At 46.3% G+C, this 17,465-nt stretch overlaps 2 protein-coding genes across 2 annotated transcripts in view; both read left to right on the forward strand.

Moving 5' to 3' along the window:
* Positions 1-1,047, forward strand: part of NCKAP1L (NCK associated protein 1 like) — a 53,953-nt gene extending 52,906 nt beyond the window's left edge. The window contains exon 31 of the mRNA XM_027858053.1: positions 478-1,047. Coding sequence (XP_027713854.1) covers positions 478-609 — 132 coding nt within the window. The 3' untranslated portion in view covers positions 610-1,047. The remainder of the gene's footprint in view (positions 1-477) is intronic.
* An 8,266-nt stretch (positions 1,048-9,313) lies between these two features.
* The window catches only part of PDE1B (phosphodiesterase 1B), a 37,644-nt gene continuing 29,492 nt past the window's right edge, over positions 9,314-17,465 (forward strand). The window contains exons 1-2 of the mRNA XM_027858104.1: positions 9,314-9,356; positions 9,500-9,623. Of these exons, the coding sequence (XP_027713905.1) occupies positions 9,514-9,623 (110 nt within the window). The 5' untranslated portion in view covers positions 9,314-9,356; positions 9,500-9,513. The remainder of the gene's footprint in view (positions 9,357-9,499; positions 9,624-17,465) is intronic.

Here is a 17,465-nt window from a genome sequence, read left to right on the forward strand (position 1 = left end):
GTGGTAAATAAGGAACAGGAAGAAGGCTTGATGATCTAGAAAACAGTGAATCATGGGGTGATGTGTGATCAACCAGGAAAGATAGGTTGAGGACAGGTTGTGAAGGGCTTCAAATGAGACAAAGGAATTAGAGTTTTATTCAAGAGGCAGTAGAAAGCTACAGAAACTTCTGGGCTAGGGGAGTCACATGGTCAGACCCATCTGGAAGAAAGGAGATGATAGTACCACTGGTGCTGCTCTGCCCTAGTCAGACCTCATTGAGGGGTTTTGTGGTAAGTTCTGTGAACTGCATTTTATGAACCTTAATAAAATGGAGCTTGACTGCAATGATGAGGGGACTAATTTCATGCCATATAAAAATCAGTTGAGATAGCTACATGTTATGCATATGAAGAATACGTGTGTGGGGCAGAGGGTCCCAGAGCTGTGCCTTCTGATCTTCAGGTTCCTTTCTCTTCCACGGTGCTTTTCATTCAGGTGGTGGAGGAGTCCTCTTTCCTTACCCTGGACATGCTGGAGTCCTGCTTCCCCTACGTTTTGCTCCGAAATGCCTACCGAGAGGTTTCCCGTGCCTTCTATCTGAGCCGAGTGCCTGCCAATGCCCACTGATGGGACTGTTGGACCTACCTCCCACCCATGGCATAATGGAGATTGGCATTGCAGAGGCCAAACGACTGTTATTTCCATGCTGGGTCTGCCTACAGAGACACAGAAGGGACTGGTGGGAGAGAAAGGAATGGGGAAGAGGGAGGGTCAGTGTGAGGTGATGGGTAAGAATTGCTGGAAACGGGTGGTTTTAGAGCAGAAGGGGAGGGTAACAGGAAAACTTAGGGTCTGGGGGTTCCCCTGTTGTGAAATTTACATGTGTGATATACAGATGAGATGCAAATCCACAGGCAAATGAGCTTCTCTTTCTTCTGGAGAGAGCCTTGACTGGTGTCTGGTCCGTCCACCCTTCATCCCCACTGTTTATTGCTATTCCAGTATGATGCTAGCTCGACAGAGGTGATCAATCATCATATAAACCATAATGATTTCATAATCCTCCCTCTGGAGCTTCCATTGTCTTCTGTACATTCATTAGGGCAATTATCTCCTCCCTTCCTCTCACAAATCTGTTCAGCAAACAGCCTGCTCCCACAAACCTGGTAACTGGAGACCAGTAGCCTCTCACTGGGGACCCTGCAGAGGTGGCTGTCACTCCCCCAGCTCCGATGCCTCCACTATTGGGCGACCCATTGGATCTTCGGCCTGTGGGACCCCTGCAGGGGTCACTGAGTTCTGCTAACAACTTCCCTGGGTAGCCATAGGGGGTCTGGTCCTTTAATTTTCTATTGAACCTCAGGATCTTAGATTTAGAGCTGGTGGAACGGACTTTAAGGGCTGTCTAGTCCAATCTCATTTTACAGATGAGGAACCGGAGAGCCATAGAGGAAAAAAAATGACCTTGGGAAGGTCACAGCGGCAGGGCCAAGGCTCAAAGAGGGCCATTCCTCTGCCAACTCATAGATGAGAAAGGTCTGCTATTTATGTGCACTTAATCTCCTCTTCATTAAAGTCATAGCAGATCAGAGAGGGGCCAGATTGCCCCTAACCACTTTGTGCCTCTAAGGTACAGAAGGACCATGACCCCCAGGTCTTCGTACTACCCTAGGGCAAAGTTCTCTCTTCCCTGGTAGCCAGACAATTCACCCTCGTCCCTGGGGTGAGGAGGGCCTTGGGCAGGGATTTCCCTTTCTGTGTTTCCATTCTCATTAGTCTGAGCCCAGGCATCCTTCAGGGAGCCAAATTGTTTCAACTTTAGCCTTTTCTGCACTAATTGGAGTTTCAATTGTCAGGGAGCCTGGGGCATTCCAGATAGCGCTGGACTTAGTTAGCAAATAACTGCTTCCATCTGTCATTTCCTTGCCGCTGTAGTTAGGGAGGAGTCCAGGCCACTGATCCTAGATGTTCTCATTGAGAGTGGCTGGGAAGAGAACAATTAACAAGTGGATTAATTGGGGTTCTAAATATATTTCTATGGTGAATAGGGGAATCACTGATTTTTAGTGAAACTGTTTTGGTCTTCATTAGATATCTGCACCTTTATTAAATCACTTCTTTATCCATTCAACAAACATTGGCCTTACTTACCATAAATAAAAGGGCAGCTGGGTGACACAGTAGATGGAGGGCTGGGCCGGGAGTGAGGAAGACCTGAGTTCAAATGTGGCCTCAGACACTTACTAGCTGTGTGACCCTGGGCAAGTCACTTAACCCTGTTTGACTCAGTTCCTTATCTATAAAATGAGCTGGAAAAGGAAATGGCAAACCTCTCCAGTATCTTTGCTAAGAATAACACAAATGGAGTCATGAAGAGTCCAACATGACTGAAAAATGATTAACAACACCGTCATAAGTAAATAAAGCATTTATTAAGCGCTTAATGGGCCAGGGAGTGGGTAAGTGCTGGTCCCTGCCCTCAAGAACCATACATTCTAACAAGGGAGCATGGCATAGAAAGGGGAGTGGGGCATACATTGTACTAAATGCTATGCATATGGTGGCAAGGCAGAGGTGTGACTGGGGATGAGATGAGGTGAATGGAAAGCTCACCTACCACAGCTCAATTACCCAAGGGCAGAATCTGGAGTTTTCAAGGAAAGATAAGGATGCTGGCCTGAGTGCAGATGGCAATGAGGAGAGAGAAAACACAAGCATCATGAGAATACAGAATATTGCATAAGTGCATTAGATAACTGGTAAAACAAAGCCATGGAAAGTTGAAGAATTTTGTTATAGAGGAGAATCAGTAAAGGCAGTGGAGGAGGTGGCCTTTGGGTTTGACCTTAACAATGGCCAGGAGTTCTATAGACAAAGGGTGGGGAGGGGCACTTTCCAGGCAAAGGTGAGGAGGTAGGACAACACCAATGAGTTTAAGGGAATGGAGTGATGTCCAGTTTGGCTGGAGTTAGTGCACAGTAAGCACTTAATAATTTGTTGACTTTTTAGTTCAAGGAGAAAAGCCATATGAGAAGGCTGGAAAAGGTAGATTGGGAGGATTTTGAATCCAAGGCAGCAGACCTTGAATTTAGTAGGCAAAAAGAAATCAAATGAGAAAATGTTTGGGGTGGTGGTGGTTACAAGGATATTTTAATTGGAGGCCTTCCAGGAATGGTTTTGCATTTCACACAAGGGTCCTAGGCTCAGCTAACTTCCTTAGCCTGGCATCTTTGTTCATTATACAGGGACTTGTTCAGAATAGAAGCTGCAGAGATTCCTGCTTTATGAATGGGCTAATAGCACCTCTTCCAGCCATTGGGTGGTAGCCCAAATATGTCTTCTAAATCAGGTTTCAGGACAGATGGGAGTATAGAGGGAGGCCTGGCAGTGAGGCCTGTTGGAGCTGAAACTGAGGACTATGAGGAAAAGAGGTGACTTTGTCCGGAGGAGAGAAGGCAAAAGGGATCTGAAAAGCTGCCTTCAAGAGTCTGCTGGATTATTTGGAGGATGGGAATCTGTTCTCTATCTGCTCCCTGAAGAATAAGCTGAGCCTCCTTTGTGGGTCAGAGGAGACCACAAGCCAACCTGCAGAGAGAGGGTTGAGAATAATAGCTGGTATTTATATAATGCTTGAAGGTTTACAATTATCCCGTTTTATTCTCATGACAATCTTGGGAGATAGGTGCTTTTATTAGTCCTATTTTACAGTCAAGGAAACTGAGGTAAACAGGTTAAGTGACACACTTAGGCTCAGTTAGCATTTGAGGCTGGATCTGAAGTCAATGCTACCTTGTATGGGGCAGCGGTCTCCATACAATTATTTTTTGTGTGTGTATATGCAAATAGGCATTCTATGACACTTATAATTCTCCAAAACTTTTTCACAACCATTGTTACATTTGATCCTTACAGTAATTCTTTAAAATAGGTGGGCCAGATATTCTCAGATGAGTAAACTGAGGTCCAGGTAATTTAAATTAGCTGGCCAAGCTCACAGAGCTAGTTATTATCAGGACTTTTACTAGAACCAAAAGGCAGCTTGGCATTGTGGATTGGGGAATGGCCTTGGAGTTAGCAAGGCCTGTGTTCAAACCTTGCTTCAGATGCTGAGTGAGACCCTGGGCAAATCACTTAACCTCTCTGTGCCTCAGTTTCCTTATATGTGAAATGAGGGGGTTGGACTCATTATCCTTCTAAGTCTCTTCTAGCTCTATGATCTTATGATCTCCTGGCTGCCAAACCCCAGGATTTTCCCATTAGATCAAGTTGCTTTTATCCTTGGAAAGGCTCAGCTGTCAGGATTTAAGGACCCCACACTGGGTCATCAGAGTGGCATTGGGTGTAATAGATTCCTGGGGGGGGCAGTGTCTAGAAGATGAAATGATCATGTACCATCTGAATGAATGACTCTATCAATCAGAGGCTGGAGGATGAAATGCCGTTAAGAGGATTTTCCAGTTGTCAGAGCAGTTGGCTTTCATGACCTCGAGGGCCTCTGACTCCTTGTAAGCATAGGAGACTTCATTAACTACCCATCTGGTAAACCTTCCACCCTCACCTCCCTAAAGGACTGGAAAGGGAGACAGAGGAGGAGGAGCTCAGTCTTCTGTGGCACAGACAGTGCTGGCAGAGTGTCTGCAGCTAGTTTAAGCCTCAGCATTTTCATTATCTTGGCGTTTTCATTAAAATCTCCATTAACTTGTTTGCAGCAATGAGATGGAATCACCTTCCTCCCCCTCCATCTCCCCCAGCCTATGGAGAGGGGCCAGCTAGGGAGCTGGTGCTAGATTAGCTCATATAAACACTGCTTCCCTCTCTCATCTTTTGTCCTGCTCAGGGCCCAGTCTGGAGTGACTCAAGAGGATGGGAACCTGTGACCCCATGGGGAGGGTACCCTGCTTTTCAGGGTTTCCTCCTGGAAGTGGTGGAAATATATCAGAGACTTGAACCTTTAAGGACCAGAGATTCTTAACTTGGGGGTTGGGAACTTAACAAAAATGTGTTAACTATGCCAATATAGTGGATTTCCTTTGTAATTCTATGTATTTTATTTTCTGTATTTAAAAACATGATTCTGGGAAGGGGTCCATAGGCTTCACCAGACTGACAGCCCAGGGGGTCCAGGGCACAGAAAAAAGTTAAAGACAGTCCTTATTAAGAGATCTGGTCTTTTGGGCCTAGCTTTCTCAGGTGTGCATGAGTGTGGTGTGTGTATGTGGGAAAGAAAGAGAGAGAGAGAGACTGAGATCGAGAGAGATCATTTTAACCTACCTAGTTGCTAGAATTGGACTAGAATTTGGCATCCTGGTGGAAGAAGCCCTGGTTCTGGAGAAAGATAGGACTCCTTAAAGCCCAGATTTGGTATTCTTTAGGGTCAGTTGTGTTGTAGAGATGATTCCTCTTCGGTACAGTGGAAAGGGGGCTGGATCTGGAGTCAGAAGCCCTGAATTTGAAGGCTGGCTCCGCCACTGAATACCTGTGTAGCAGGTCACTCCAGACTTTAAAACCGTCATCTGTAACGTGAGAAATTTGGGCGAGGAGGCCTCTCAGGTCCCTTTCAGCGTTCATCTATACTGTGATCCTTTCTTCCCGTTCATATCATTGCTCTATTTCTGTGTGTGTCTGACCTACAGGTTTGTTCCACCAATTCCCAACTCACCCCTCCCTGTTCCTAGAACTCTCTTTTCTGGACTTATGAGTCCTAACTCCTCTTCCTTTTCTTTTCCCAAAAGTTTGACTTTAAACTTGTCGTTCAAACACACTCGGATAGAGGAAGGTTGTCCCCCTACCTCTTTCCATCTCAACCTCCTTCTTTTCTTAAGTACTTGTCATCAAAGGAAATGATCATCCCCCCCCCCCCCCCCAGCTCCTAGCCCCCACACCTTTGGGAGTTGCCATGTACTCTCTCTCTCTCCCTCCCACCTGCTTAGGCAACTGGCAGCAGCAGCCCTGGCTTGTAAGTTTGGAGAGCCAGAAGTGAACCTGAGCTCAATTTGCAGCTGAGGAGTGAGTGAAGAGAAGGCTCCTCTCTTCTGTCACTCTGGAAAGAGAGGATGCTGAGGCCGCCCCTTTAAATAGCTTTCCTGTAGGAGGCAGATCACATCCATCCGTCACCTGCTGCCAAAACATCATTTTCAAACTCTATAGAACTGAAGCTTCGTGGAGAGAACGTTTGGGGTAGGGCTGGGGGTGGGAGGAAGGCAGAGGGTCTCCAGGGAGCAGAGTATGGAGCAGGAGAAAGATACTAAGGGTTTGGGTAACAGGGGGTGACAAGCAAGGGCTTGGACAGAATAAGTGTGAAGAAGAGAGTGTGTTTGCTTTGTAGGGCAGGTGGGAGGAAGGGAGTGTGGGTCAGAAAAGTACTGACTAGTAATCTATGAGCCTCTGAATGGGACAGGGACACTCTGTTCCCTAGCTCTTTACAGAGGGTCATTGAAGCAGAAATGGACTCCAATTGCAGCAGGAGAGAATAAGGTTTGATTCTAGAGCTAGTGATTAATGGGAGAGAGTCTGTAGTTGCAGTAAAAAAAAAAACACACTGAACTGAGTCAGAAGAGGAAACAGGAGAGTCCTGGCTTTGTCATTTAGTAGCTGGGTGACCTTGGATAGTGAGGTGGCACAGTGGATAGACTGCCAGACCTGGAGTCAGGAAGACCTGAGTTCAAATCTAGCTTCAGACACTCACTAGCTGGATGACCCTGGCCAAGTCACTTAACCCTGTTTGCCTCAGTTTCCTCATCTGTAAAATGAGCTGGAGAAGGAAATGGCAAACCACTCCAGTATCTTTGCCAAGAAAACCCCAACGGGGTCACAAAGAGTCAGGCATGAATGACCAACAACAAATCTCTTAGCCTCTCTCAGCCCCCTGCTCTGGTTTTGAATATCCTTTTAAAGCTAGGGAGTCGCTATATAGGTTTAGCTTGCTTCAGCCATAGAATCATAGCTGTAAGATATTTCAGGTGCCCTAGTCCATTTTATGGATGAGAAAAATGAGACTAGAAAAGTGGAATGTCATGCTCAGTCAGGTAGTAAATAGCCAAGCTGCATTTTGAACCCTTATCTAGGCTTCTTGCAACAGCAAGTAGTAACTGGTTCTCTTGGCTGGCCCCTCCCCCCATTCTACTTTACAAGTTTGTATCAGGCAAGAATGTAATCGGAGACTTCAAATTGTTATATCCTGTTGGGATTTTACTAGTTGTGTGACCCTGGATAAGTCACCTGACCTCTCCAAGGTTCTGTTTTCTTTTGTGCAAAGTAATGATAATGACATTTGCCTTGCCTCACAAGACTCTGGAGTCTGAGGTTATGAGTGTGCTCCAATGCTGCCTTTTTTCCTCTCTCTTCTGGGAGATCATTTTGCTGATGTTTTTCTCATGGCCAAACCTTGATTTGGAGCCTCCCTGGAGGCCTGGCCCAGTCCATCATTCATTCTGGGACTTTCAGCTGGGTAGGCAGCCTTCTTTTCTTCCCTTGTCCTCTCGCCACTCTCCCCTGCTCAACCTCTCCTCCCTCAGTCCCAGTGTAATCATGGGAGACCTTCCTCCCTTCCCTCCCCTTCTTTTGTAACTTCTTGAATTACGGATCAAGCCCTGGGCTCCTGGACAAGTACGGGGCTTTGGACTTGTTGGACGCCCACACCTTCACTCTTTTGTTTGCCGATTCTAGACAATGTTGAAGTAGCAGTGGATTCATATGATGAATTCCTGGGGCAGGGATGTGAGTTAATGCAGTAGCCTGGGGTGGGGGGGGGAATAGGGTCAAGAGTCAGGCTAAAGTGGCTACTGAGGGTGATCAAGAGGTCCCTGGGGATGGAGCAATGTTGCTCTTTCACCAGGTCTTGGGTTCAAATCTTGGTCCTCTGGTTCATCTCTCTGAGAATGGAACAGGAATGAATTAGCAGAATATCATCATTAAGAGTTGGGGTGAAACATCAGTTGGGAATTCCTGACAGTAAGAAGCTAATTGCATTACTGGATCATAAATTTAGAATGGGAAGGGAACTTTGAGATCATCTAGTTCAACCTCATTTTACAGATGAGGAAACTGAGACCCAGGGAAATTAAGTGACTTAGCTAAGGTCACACAAAGATAAGTAGCAGAGATATGACTAAAATCTGAGGTCTCTGACCCTAACCTCAATACTCTTTCCTCTAGATCATACAAACTTTTTTGGTTATTAGATTCCAGATAAGTAGGCAAGCCAGGTTGTGAAGTTATCAACTCCAAAGGATTTTAAAATGCTAGAGTGATTTCTCAACTCTAAGAGAATATAGGTAGAAAGACAGTTACAGAGACAGAGAGAGACACTGGGCTCTCAAGCCTGGGGGATTTTGAGAGATGAAGGGAAAAAAAGGCACACAAAGAAAAGACCTTGAGAGTCACTGACATGAAATGTGGGAGGGAGGCAGAGAAAGACAGGGACAGAGAAAAAGAGACAAGACGAAGACAGAGAGGTGGAAAGAAAGGCTGGCCTACGAAGAGAAGGTTGAGGGAGCAGAAAGCCAGATCCCTTCACAGCTGGGATCAAGCACTGGCATTTTTCTTTCAAAGAGGGAATGAAGGCCCTCAGGGATAGGGAGAGTTGGATCCCCATGATGTCAGAGCCTCAAGCTACCACCAGGGAGACTATGGACTAATGCAATGGATTAATGCAGACACACTCCAAGATGAAGACACATATACGTCCCCTCAGGTACCCAGCTACACATATGTGAACACGTGGGCAGACACAGATACACATGGAATCATAACTGTCTTCAAATGGGAATGTAAACGGAGGGCTTCCCAACACACTGATGGCCAGTCAAGCTATTTTGCTCATGACACCACCACTGCCGCCCTCCCCAAACAAATAAACAATCAAAAAAACCCCAACAACAAAACAAATAAAAGGGCATGCTTGCAAATGTAGACTCGGCTGATAGCCTTGGAACACGCACCAGGTGGTCTGGCCTGTGTGTGTGTGAATGAGTGTGTGTGCCCGCACCGCGGCTTTCCAGTGCACCCCTATGGGCTGTGTTTGGCTGTGTATGTGACAACCCCCTCCTCCTCCCCCCCCCCCCCCCGTCTCCTGTAAGTGTAACACTGGGAGGCGAAGGAGAGATGGAGAGGAAAGACAGAGAGGAATGAGAGACAGCAAAGGGGTGGGAGGAGAGAGCAGGGAGGAGGAAGGGAGAGGAGGAGGAGGAGGGGATCCAGGGAGGGGAAGGAGGAGGGAGGAGGGAAGGCAGAGGAGGCGGCTGAGGCAGAGCAGCCGCGGGGACAACACAGACAAGCAGCCCGGAGCTCAGCTGGGCAGCCGGAGAGGAGGCGCTGCAGCCTAGCCGGGGCCCCGACTCAAACACACCGGCCTGGCTGGCCTTAGCCAGCCGCAGGTGGGAAGAAGACCGGGGGGGGGGGGGGGGGCACGGGTAGGAGGCTGGGGGTGAGAGGGATCTACCAGGGCGGCGACTCGAGCCGGGGTCTGAGAGGTTCTCCATCTGTCCTTTCTTGCTTCCTTCCTACCTCCTTCCCACAGCGGCTGAGCGGAGCATGGAGCTGTCCCCTGGCAGTCCCCAGGAGATGCTGGAGTCCGATTGTACGTCGCCCCTGGAGCTCAAATCAGCCCCCAGCAAGAAAATGTGGATTAAGCTTCGGTCCCTGTGAGTGCAGCCCCCTCTTCCGCCTGGTTCCCAGTGCAGAGCAGCCCCCCCCCCAACAGGGAGCAGAGAGTGGGTCGGGGGAGGGGGACGGGATGCCCCTCTGGAGCCATCCCAGGGTGAGGGGAGCTTTGGTGAGGGCTGGTGGCCACACACATTGGCAGGTACAAGGTGACATGGCCCTGACATGCTTGGTCACTCACACATGTGAGTCGTGTGCAAGTGGAAGGGGGTAATAGAGTTATAAAGTGAAAGATGAGGGAGACAGGAGTGCTTGTCTCTGGGGGCATGAGTGACATATGTAGCAAGGAGAGAGGTCCTGGCATGAACCTGTGATCAACAGCCATGGTTGACAAAGATATATTCAGGGATGGCTAGATGTGACAAAAATGTGTGTATGTATATATCCATGCTAGTGGGCAGGGGAAATGTACAGCTGCACTGTGTGCCCACAGTGACATGCCCAAAGCATGCCAACCTGTGGGTAATATGTAGTTGCTTGGGATTGGCAGCTCTTGACTTTCATATATCTCACCAGGGGGTAGGAGAAGTTGGGGAATTGGGTAGAGAGAGCCCCATACTGGCCCCCTCATCTTTCCTCAGGGTTCCTGGCCTGGGGTGTCAAGGGCAGAAATAGAAGTATGTAGTGTATGTGTGGGAATGAATGGAATCACCCTTCATATTCATGAAGGAATCCACCAGGGAGTAGGGGAGGGGTATAACCCTCCTCAGAGATGAAAGGTGTTTGGCAAGGGAAGGAGGTAAATAATCCCAAAGTCCTGTTTTTATGTAGGATCTTCCAGGATCCCCAAGCACTTCCAACCCTCTAGCTTTACTGTGACAGAACCATTGAGGGGAGAGAAGATGTGAATGGGACAAAGCAGAACCCTGGTGTCCAGATCTCCAGCTCTCAGTCTGGAGAGAGAGCCACTCGTTTCTGCCCCTGGGAGCAGGGGGAGGAGGTGGACAACATTAGACTAAAGCAAAGCCATTCTACATTCTCATCCACCATAAGATAATCACTGCATCCTGAAATGATTCCCCATGGTCTGTTAAGGGAAGTGACTGGTGGAAAAGGTGAGACAGCTCCATGTAAACATAACTCCTCACTCTCTTTTCATCTAATAGCATCAAACTGGCATCACTGGAGGCCCTGGGCACCCTATATTTAGTGTATTTAAAATGAGAGGATCTAGGTTCAAATTCCAGCTTCTGCTACTTATGGCCAATTCATCTTCTGGACCTGACTTTTTCAGCTGTAAAATGAGGGAATTGTCTTAGATGTTCTCTAAGGTCCCCTTTAGCTCTAAATTCCATGATCTTACAAAATTCTGGCTCCCCTGGGGGGATTAAGTTACACACCATACTAGGTACTTAACCAACTTTCAGGGTTGGGTAGACACACTGAATTTCTGGGTCCCTTGCTCTAAATCTGTTGACTGTGACTCTATTTTACCCCCTGTAGATCAGTTTTTATCAATCAGCTGTTGGAGATCTTGTAGGGAAAACTGAGGCACAGATGGGGAATATGTGACTGAGAGAGTCTGGGACTTATATGTTCCTCCCCATCTCCTCTTCCTAACTGCCTCAGGCCAAAGCAATTTTCTGGACTCAATGGAGCACAGCCCTGGCTGGAATGAGGTTTGGAACAGAGAAATGGCAAAGCAGGATTAAATTGATTTTGGGTGGGGAGGGACACTGGAGGATTCTTAATGGAAAACAAAGTTCAGTTGATGAGAACCTAGGGTGAGAGAGGTGGATTAGAGGAAAGGGGGTAGTCTGAAGGCCTGCAGGTTGAAGGATCCAGGTATCTCAGGCTGGTCTACCCCATCTTTCCAAGGACATAAGCTCCTTCTTCCTTCCCTGATTCAAAATTATCTTTCCTTCAGTCCAGAGAAGATATATCTTTACCTGTTTCTATCTCTAACCACCAGGAAGTCTTACCTGAGACTTAAAGCTCATACTTCCTGCTATAGTCTCTTCAAGGGGATCCTGACCTCTAGCCTGCTTAGAGGTAGCATGAGGAGGAGTTGGGGTCCCTGTTAATGCATGAGCTCAACAGAGCAGTGGGATTGGAAGGAATGATCCTTGGAGACTTGTTGGCTTAGATGGCATCAAATTATTATTTTATCATCCCTAATAATACTTATTTTTATTGTGAAAGCTATTCTAATCTCTCTGTTGTAACACAGTTTCACAGGGAAAATACTCTCCCATAACCAAGGCTGGGCTCCTGCAGGTGTTATCCTATATGAAGGCTGTACTAAGGCCAAGCATACTGTAGTGACATATTGTTGTAAGAGGAATCCCCTGATGACATGGCAGCTATCCAGAAAAGGGCTGCTTCCTTGATTATTATCCAAGATTCGAATCCCAGTTTTTTGAAAAGGTCAAAAATTCTTAGAGGGAGGAGGGATTGGAAAGGAAAATAATTCCCTTTTCTCGATAGCAGAGAAGGAGCTGGGTGTCATAGTGGATTCTAGACTTGATTTGCCTCAGGGCCCTGGCACTAGTTGGTGTTTTGTACATTAAAAGTGTTGGAGAGCCTTCGAGGAGCCACGATGGGAGATAACTGAAAGTCATGGAATTACAGAGAGAAAGAAAATGGGGTACTCACCAACTTTCTGGGTTGGGTAGACACTGAATTGGTAACAAACAGAGTCATTTCTTTTGGAATCATAGAATGTTAGAGTTGGAAGAGATATTAGGAATTATCTGGGTTGATTTCTTCATTTTCCAGATGAGAAAACTGAGGTCCAGAGGAGTGACATGCTATGCATCAGGTCGTACAGCTAATTAGTGGCAGAGCCCAAACTGGGATTCAGGTCTCCTCATTTGCTAACCAATATTCTTTCCACTGTAGCACTGCCTTCAAGGAGAACTTTGCCCCATAGCCTAGGCTGGAATTCTGGAGGGCTGATGTCCTGCCAGGAGGTGGGAAGCTATGACCTTGGGGTGGTAGGCATGGGTAATGAAGACCAAGACAAATGGGCTAGACAGTAATGAGCAAAGGGCTCGACTCTCTGAGTCCTCTCCTCTCCACCATCACTGGTATTTGACCTGGTTGGGGATGAGTTAGAGACAGTGATGGCTTTAATGCAGGACACTTGTATTTTCTTTTAAGAGGCTTGGGGTTGGAAAAATCCCATTTCCTAGTGTACAGTGTTGCAGAGGGGATTTTGGCAGGGAAGGGGAAGTAGGTATCCTGGTTCCCAATATAGGGAGGGTTCTGCTGGGACAGAAGGGGCACATAAGAAGGAGTCTGAATAGACAGGAGAGCCAGTGTAGGGAGTCTATGGGGCTTTAAATCCCAGGGAAGTTTTTCTACTCTTCCACAGAAGGGATTGTAGTTAAACATCAGAAAGGCTTTCCTAACTGAGAAGCCTGAGAGACTGTAGACAAGAGAGAATAGAACTGTCCAGCTTGGACACGGAAGACTGGCTAAGATGGCCTCTGGAGTCTGTGACCCTGAAGTAGAAGGAGTTGAGTTGCCACCTATCTCACCCTACATAGGAATAGTGGTATGGGACTTTTTTATATGGTGAGGTTTTTGTTTGTTTGTTTGTTTGTTTTTTCCTGGCTAAGCAGTGAGTGGCATACAAATGAACAGTGGTAAATTGATCCAGTTCAGGCCTGTGGCTGCCTGGGACAGGGGCAGGGACAGGGGCAGGGGCAGGTCACTGTGCCTTCTCTATTTCTCTAGTTTTCCCTTCACTTCTACCAAGTGGTGAAATTCCATCAGATAATTATTTTTACCTTCCAATTCTGCCCACTATGACCCAGGGGATTTGGGGCAGACTAGCCCCTTTACCTGTGGAAACAGCACTAGGCGATCCTACTTAATTCCTCCTTCAGAGACAAGTATATGATAGTCTTCTCTGACCCAAGACTGTTTAGACTTAGCTTATCTCTCTTCCAAGAGCAGCATAGGCATGATTCCTCTCTTCTCTGCAGTCTGGCATAGATACTATTCCCATATTTCTCAGGGGAGAGTAATGAACATAGCCCCTTGCTCCCTTTAGGAAATTATGGACACAGTCACCTTTCCTCTTTCCTTCTAATCCAAGTGTAGTGTAATGATAGATCCTCTTTTTTTTTTATTTCTAAAGAGGTGGGGGAGTAGTGGAGGGTGTCTGGACTCAAGGTCATGGATTCTGACTTAAGGTCATTTCCATGGGGTTGGAACATGGAACCAGGTATCTGGGAGTCCAATACTATTCCTAACCCTGGGACAGATTGAGGTCAAGAAGGTTGCTTTGGCGGCTTAGGTAATGAGAACTTTGGGTAAGTGATATCTGAAAGGCTTTGAGGGACAGACCCTGTTTTCCTAACACTCAAGACAGAGCCAGAAAGGGCAGAAGGTGCCCAGGGGAAATGAAAAAACTTGGAGTGTGTTCATGTGTGTGATCATACTTGTGATTGTGTCACCATGGTGGGCATAGGTAGTGGTACATTTGCGCTAGGCATTGTGTATGTGTGTGTGTAAGTGTGTCTAGGTGGGTGGGAGAAAGTATGAATATATGTGATTATATGTATATGTTTTGAATGTTAGAGACAACACTGGGAGAGTGTGTTGGAGGAAGTATATGTGGTTCTACGTGGCTCTGTGTGACTATCATTCTGTGTGTGTGTGTGTATGTGTTGGCTATAAGAGAGGGGAGTTGACAGAAAATTCAGAATTCCAACTGTTAGCATCTTCTTTTTTGAATATACGAGGAGAATTTAGAGGTACCAGAAGGAAAAGGGATAGGTGCCTCATTAATGACAAATTCCTTGGACCTAGCAAACTAGAAATGGGTAGCATTGTATAAGAGCCACTTGGGGGTGACCACCTACTATTCTACTTAAAGTATCATTCTACTACTGGTAGCTGGGAAACAGGGGAGCAGTTCCCAGTTGTTTTAGAAAACAGGACTATCTTCTTCATTCTCTCTCCTCCCTCCTCCCCCTTTCCTATTGCTCTGGCATTACTGCAGTACCGACAGAATGAACTCACTGCTTCCTGGTCCTCTGGAAGCAGCATCCCTATGTTTGGGCAATGGTGGGAAGAAACATCAGAGCCCCTTTTTCCTGGCTTGACTCCTTTCCTTTTATTATCACCTATGGGGCAACCCCCTTTGTGGCTCGCAAAGGGCTCTGTTCTCTTTCAATCCTTTATCTCCCCCCCTTCACCTAATAGCCCTGTGCAGTGGCTCTTACAATCGGTAGGCTCGATTTCCATATACCAGAGTGGGACCCTGGGCCCCACTTCTGACCCTTCACCCCTTTTTTATCCTCAGTTTTTCCATCTGTAAAATAAGGTAATAATACCCTACTTATTTCATTGTTTCTAGAGAGGAAAGCATTTTGTAAACCTCATCTGTGGAGCAGCAACATCATGCCTGGATGAAACTTTTCACCCAGAAGGGAGAGGGTTGGGTACCAGTTACTGCTGCAGGAGATGCTGAAGTCAGAGCTCAGGGAATACTTCCTGACCATGGGGGTTGTTGAATGCCAAGGACAAGTGACCAAGGGAGATCATGGAAATTCATTCTCCGGAGAGTTTTTGGCACTGGTGGAATGGGACATCTGGAGGAGAGGCATAGAAACAGGCAGATGGGATGACTTTAGCAAGAATGATAGTTGTGGGGAGACAGTAGGGCTATAGGTATTGCTGTGGCACCTACAGGATGAACTTGCTGCTTCTTGGTCCCCTGGAAGCAGGATCTTTATGACCAAGCATATCCACAAAAGGTCCAGAAATTGGGAAATTTAGTGGATGGAGTACTCTGGAGATAGAGAAGGAGCAGGGGGAAGGGATAATGGAGGAAAAGGGGCTCAGGTACCTTATGTCTCAGTTCAGACCCTCACTAGACCACAGGGAGATATGGAGTAGTGGAAAGCACACCAGTTCTTGAGTTGGAGGGCCTGGGTTCAAATCCTGGTTCTGCTGCTTCCTTCCTGGAGAAGGAAATGGCAAACCACTGCAATATCTTTGTCAAGAAAACCCCAAATGGGGTCATGAAGAGTCAGACATACTTGAAATGACTGAATAACAAACAACCCTTGACTCCAGGCACAATGCTCTTAAAAAAAAACCAGAATATATATACATACACACCCATACCCCCCACACGTATATATGGTAGCATATAATATACACACATAAAATACATACTATATATATGTACACATATGTTCATATATCTGTAGATGTACACATATATGATATGTAATTCTTTCTTTTCTTTTTTCTTTGGTTATTCTAAACTTAACAAACATCCACAAACATGAGCATTTCCATATATAAAGAACAGAAGAAAAGGATTACACATGAGACCAGTGATCTTTCTATTGTACTGCAGAAGGCAAGGATTTTGCAGCATTGAATAGTTATGACTGGTAGAGGGTAGATGGTAAAGGCTCTTCCTTTCTGAGGATTCTCCAACACAGCAGAGATTTGAGGCACAGAGAAAGAGTACTTTACTGAAGTCAGAGAATCTGGGTTTAAATTCTCTCTTTGAGGCTTTCTAGACAAGTCGCCTCAGTTTCCTTATCTGTAAAATGAGGAGGTCCCTTTCAGTTCTAGCCCTATGATCTTATGAGATAAAGATGGGCTAAGGGTGGGATTGTCCTCAGTGTCTGGGATTTGATGGCCCCTCCTTGGAACCATGAGAGGTACCATAGACTGGCTTCCCAATTTTGTCCTGAAGTTCTATGTGACATTAGGTTTTTCCATTGACCTATTTGGAAATATTTTATTCTTCCCAACCCCTTTGCATCTTCAGTTCTACTCTCCTTGCTTTGTGAATGATTCAGAGCTATTCTCTCTCCCCACCTTTACCCAGCCTCAGGATCTTATATGTACCCCACCTCCAACTTATTTCTAGGCCCTTTCAACTTCTTAAATTGGAATGGTCGATTCTCCTTTCCTCTCTGTTTAATGGGAAGCAGAAAAGTAGAAATTTTCTCCCCCATTTTTTTGCGGTCAAAGAGAACACTGGAAGCATTGTTTCTTCCTGACCTCTCTTCCTCTTGGCCCCATTTCCACCCCTCTCTTCTCTTTCTTACATCCCCTTTCCTTTCCCCAACTCTTCTTCCCTTTTCCCTACTTCTGATTTTCTTTTTCCTTTCTTTTCTTCTTTCTTCCTACCTCCTCCATGGCCTTCTATCTTACTCTTCTCTCCTTTGACTCCTCCCATGAGAGCTTCCTTCTTGCATTTTTCCTCCCTTTTTTCCTTGGTTGGGAAAGAGAAGGTCCCTTATAATGGCCCCCGGATGTTTCTGGGGTGAAGATTCAGGTTAAACTTGTTTCTAGCTGGATTCTTTCCTAGAAGTGGTCCTTGCCTCCTCCTTGGAGTGTCTCCTTTTTACATACCTCTTTAGTAAGGTCTTCCACCCTGTTGTTCCCTCGGATTGAGTTGGGTTTGTGAGAAAGGAAATCAAGTAATTGTCTTGAGTGATTTTTCAAGGTAGAGAGAATAACTGTGCTCTATCTCTCCCAAGGCCCAAACCAGAAGAGACAGCTGTAGGTGCAGTAGGTGGGATTGAGGTTAGACATTAGGGGGAACTTACAGTGGTAGCTAGTTACCAAAATAGACTCCTGAAGAAGGTGGTCACCTCTTTCCCTTGGAGATCTTTTAGTGTAGGAAAGACTTGATGTTTGGGTAGAACCATGAAGTAGAACATGAGAAGGGTATCAAATATCAGTTGCTGGGGCTGAGGGAGTGAGTGGGTTTGGAAAGGTCTAAAGGCAAGAGAACTTATATCTTTCACAATACTGAAGTCCACCTAATATTTTCTGGTCACTGCCTCACTCTTCTAGTGTTTTGCTCTCCTCCCCACTTTGTGCCTTCCCACCCTACC

The sequence above is a fragment of the Vombatus ursinus genome, unplaced genomic scaffold, assembly GCF_900497805.2.
Source record: "Vombatus ursinus unplaced genomic scaffold, bare-nosed wombat genome assembly UNPS02012709.1, whole genome shotgun sequence".
Classification (NCBI taxonomy): domain Eukaryota; kingdom Metazoa; phylum Chordata; class Mammalia; order Diprotodontia; family Vombatidae; genus Vombatus; species Vombatus ursinus.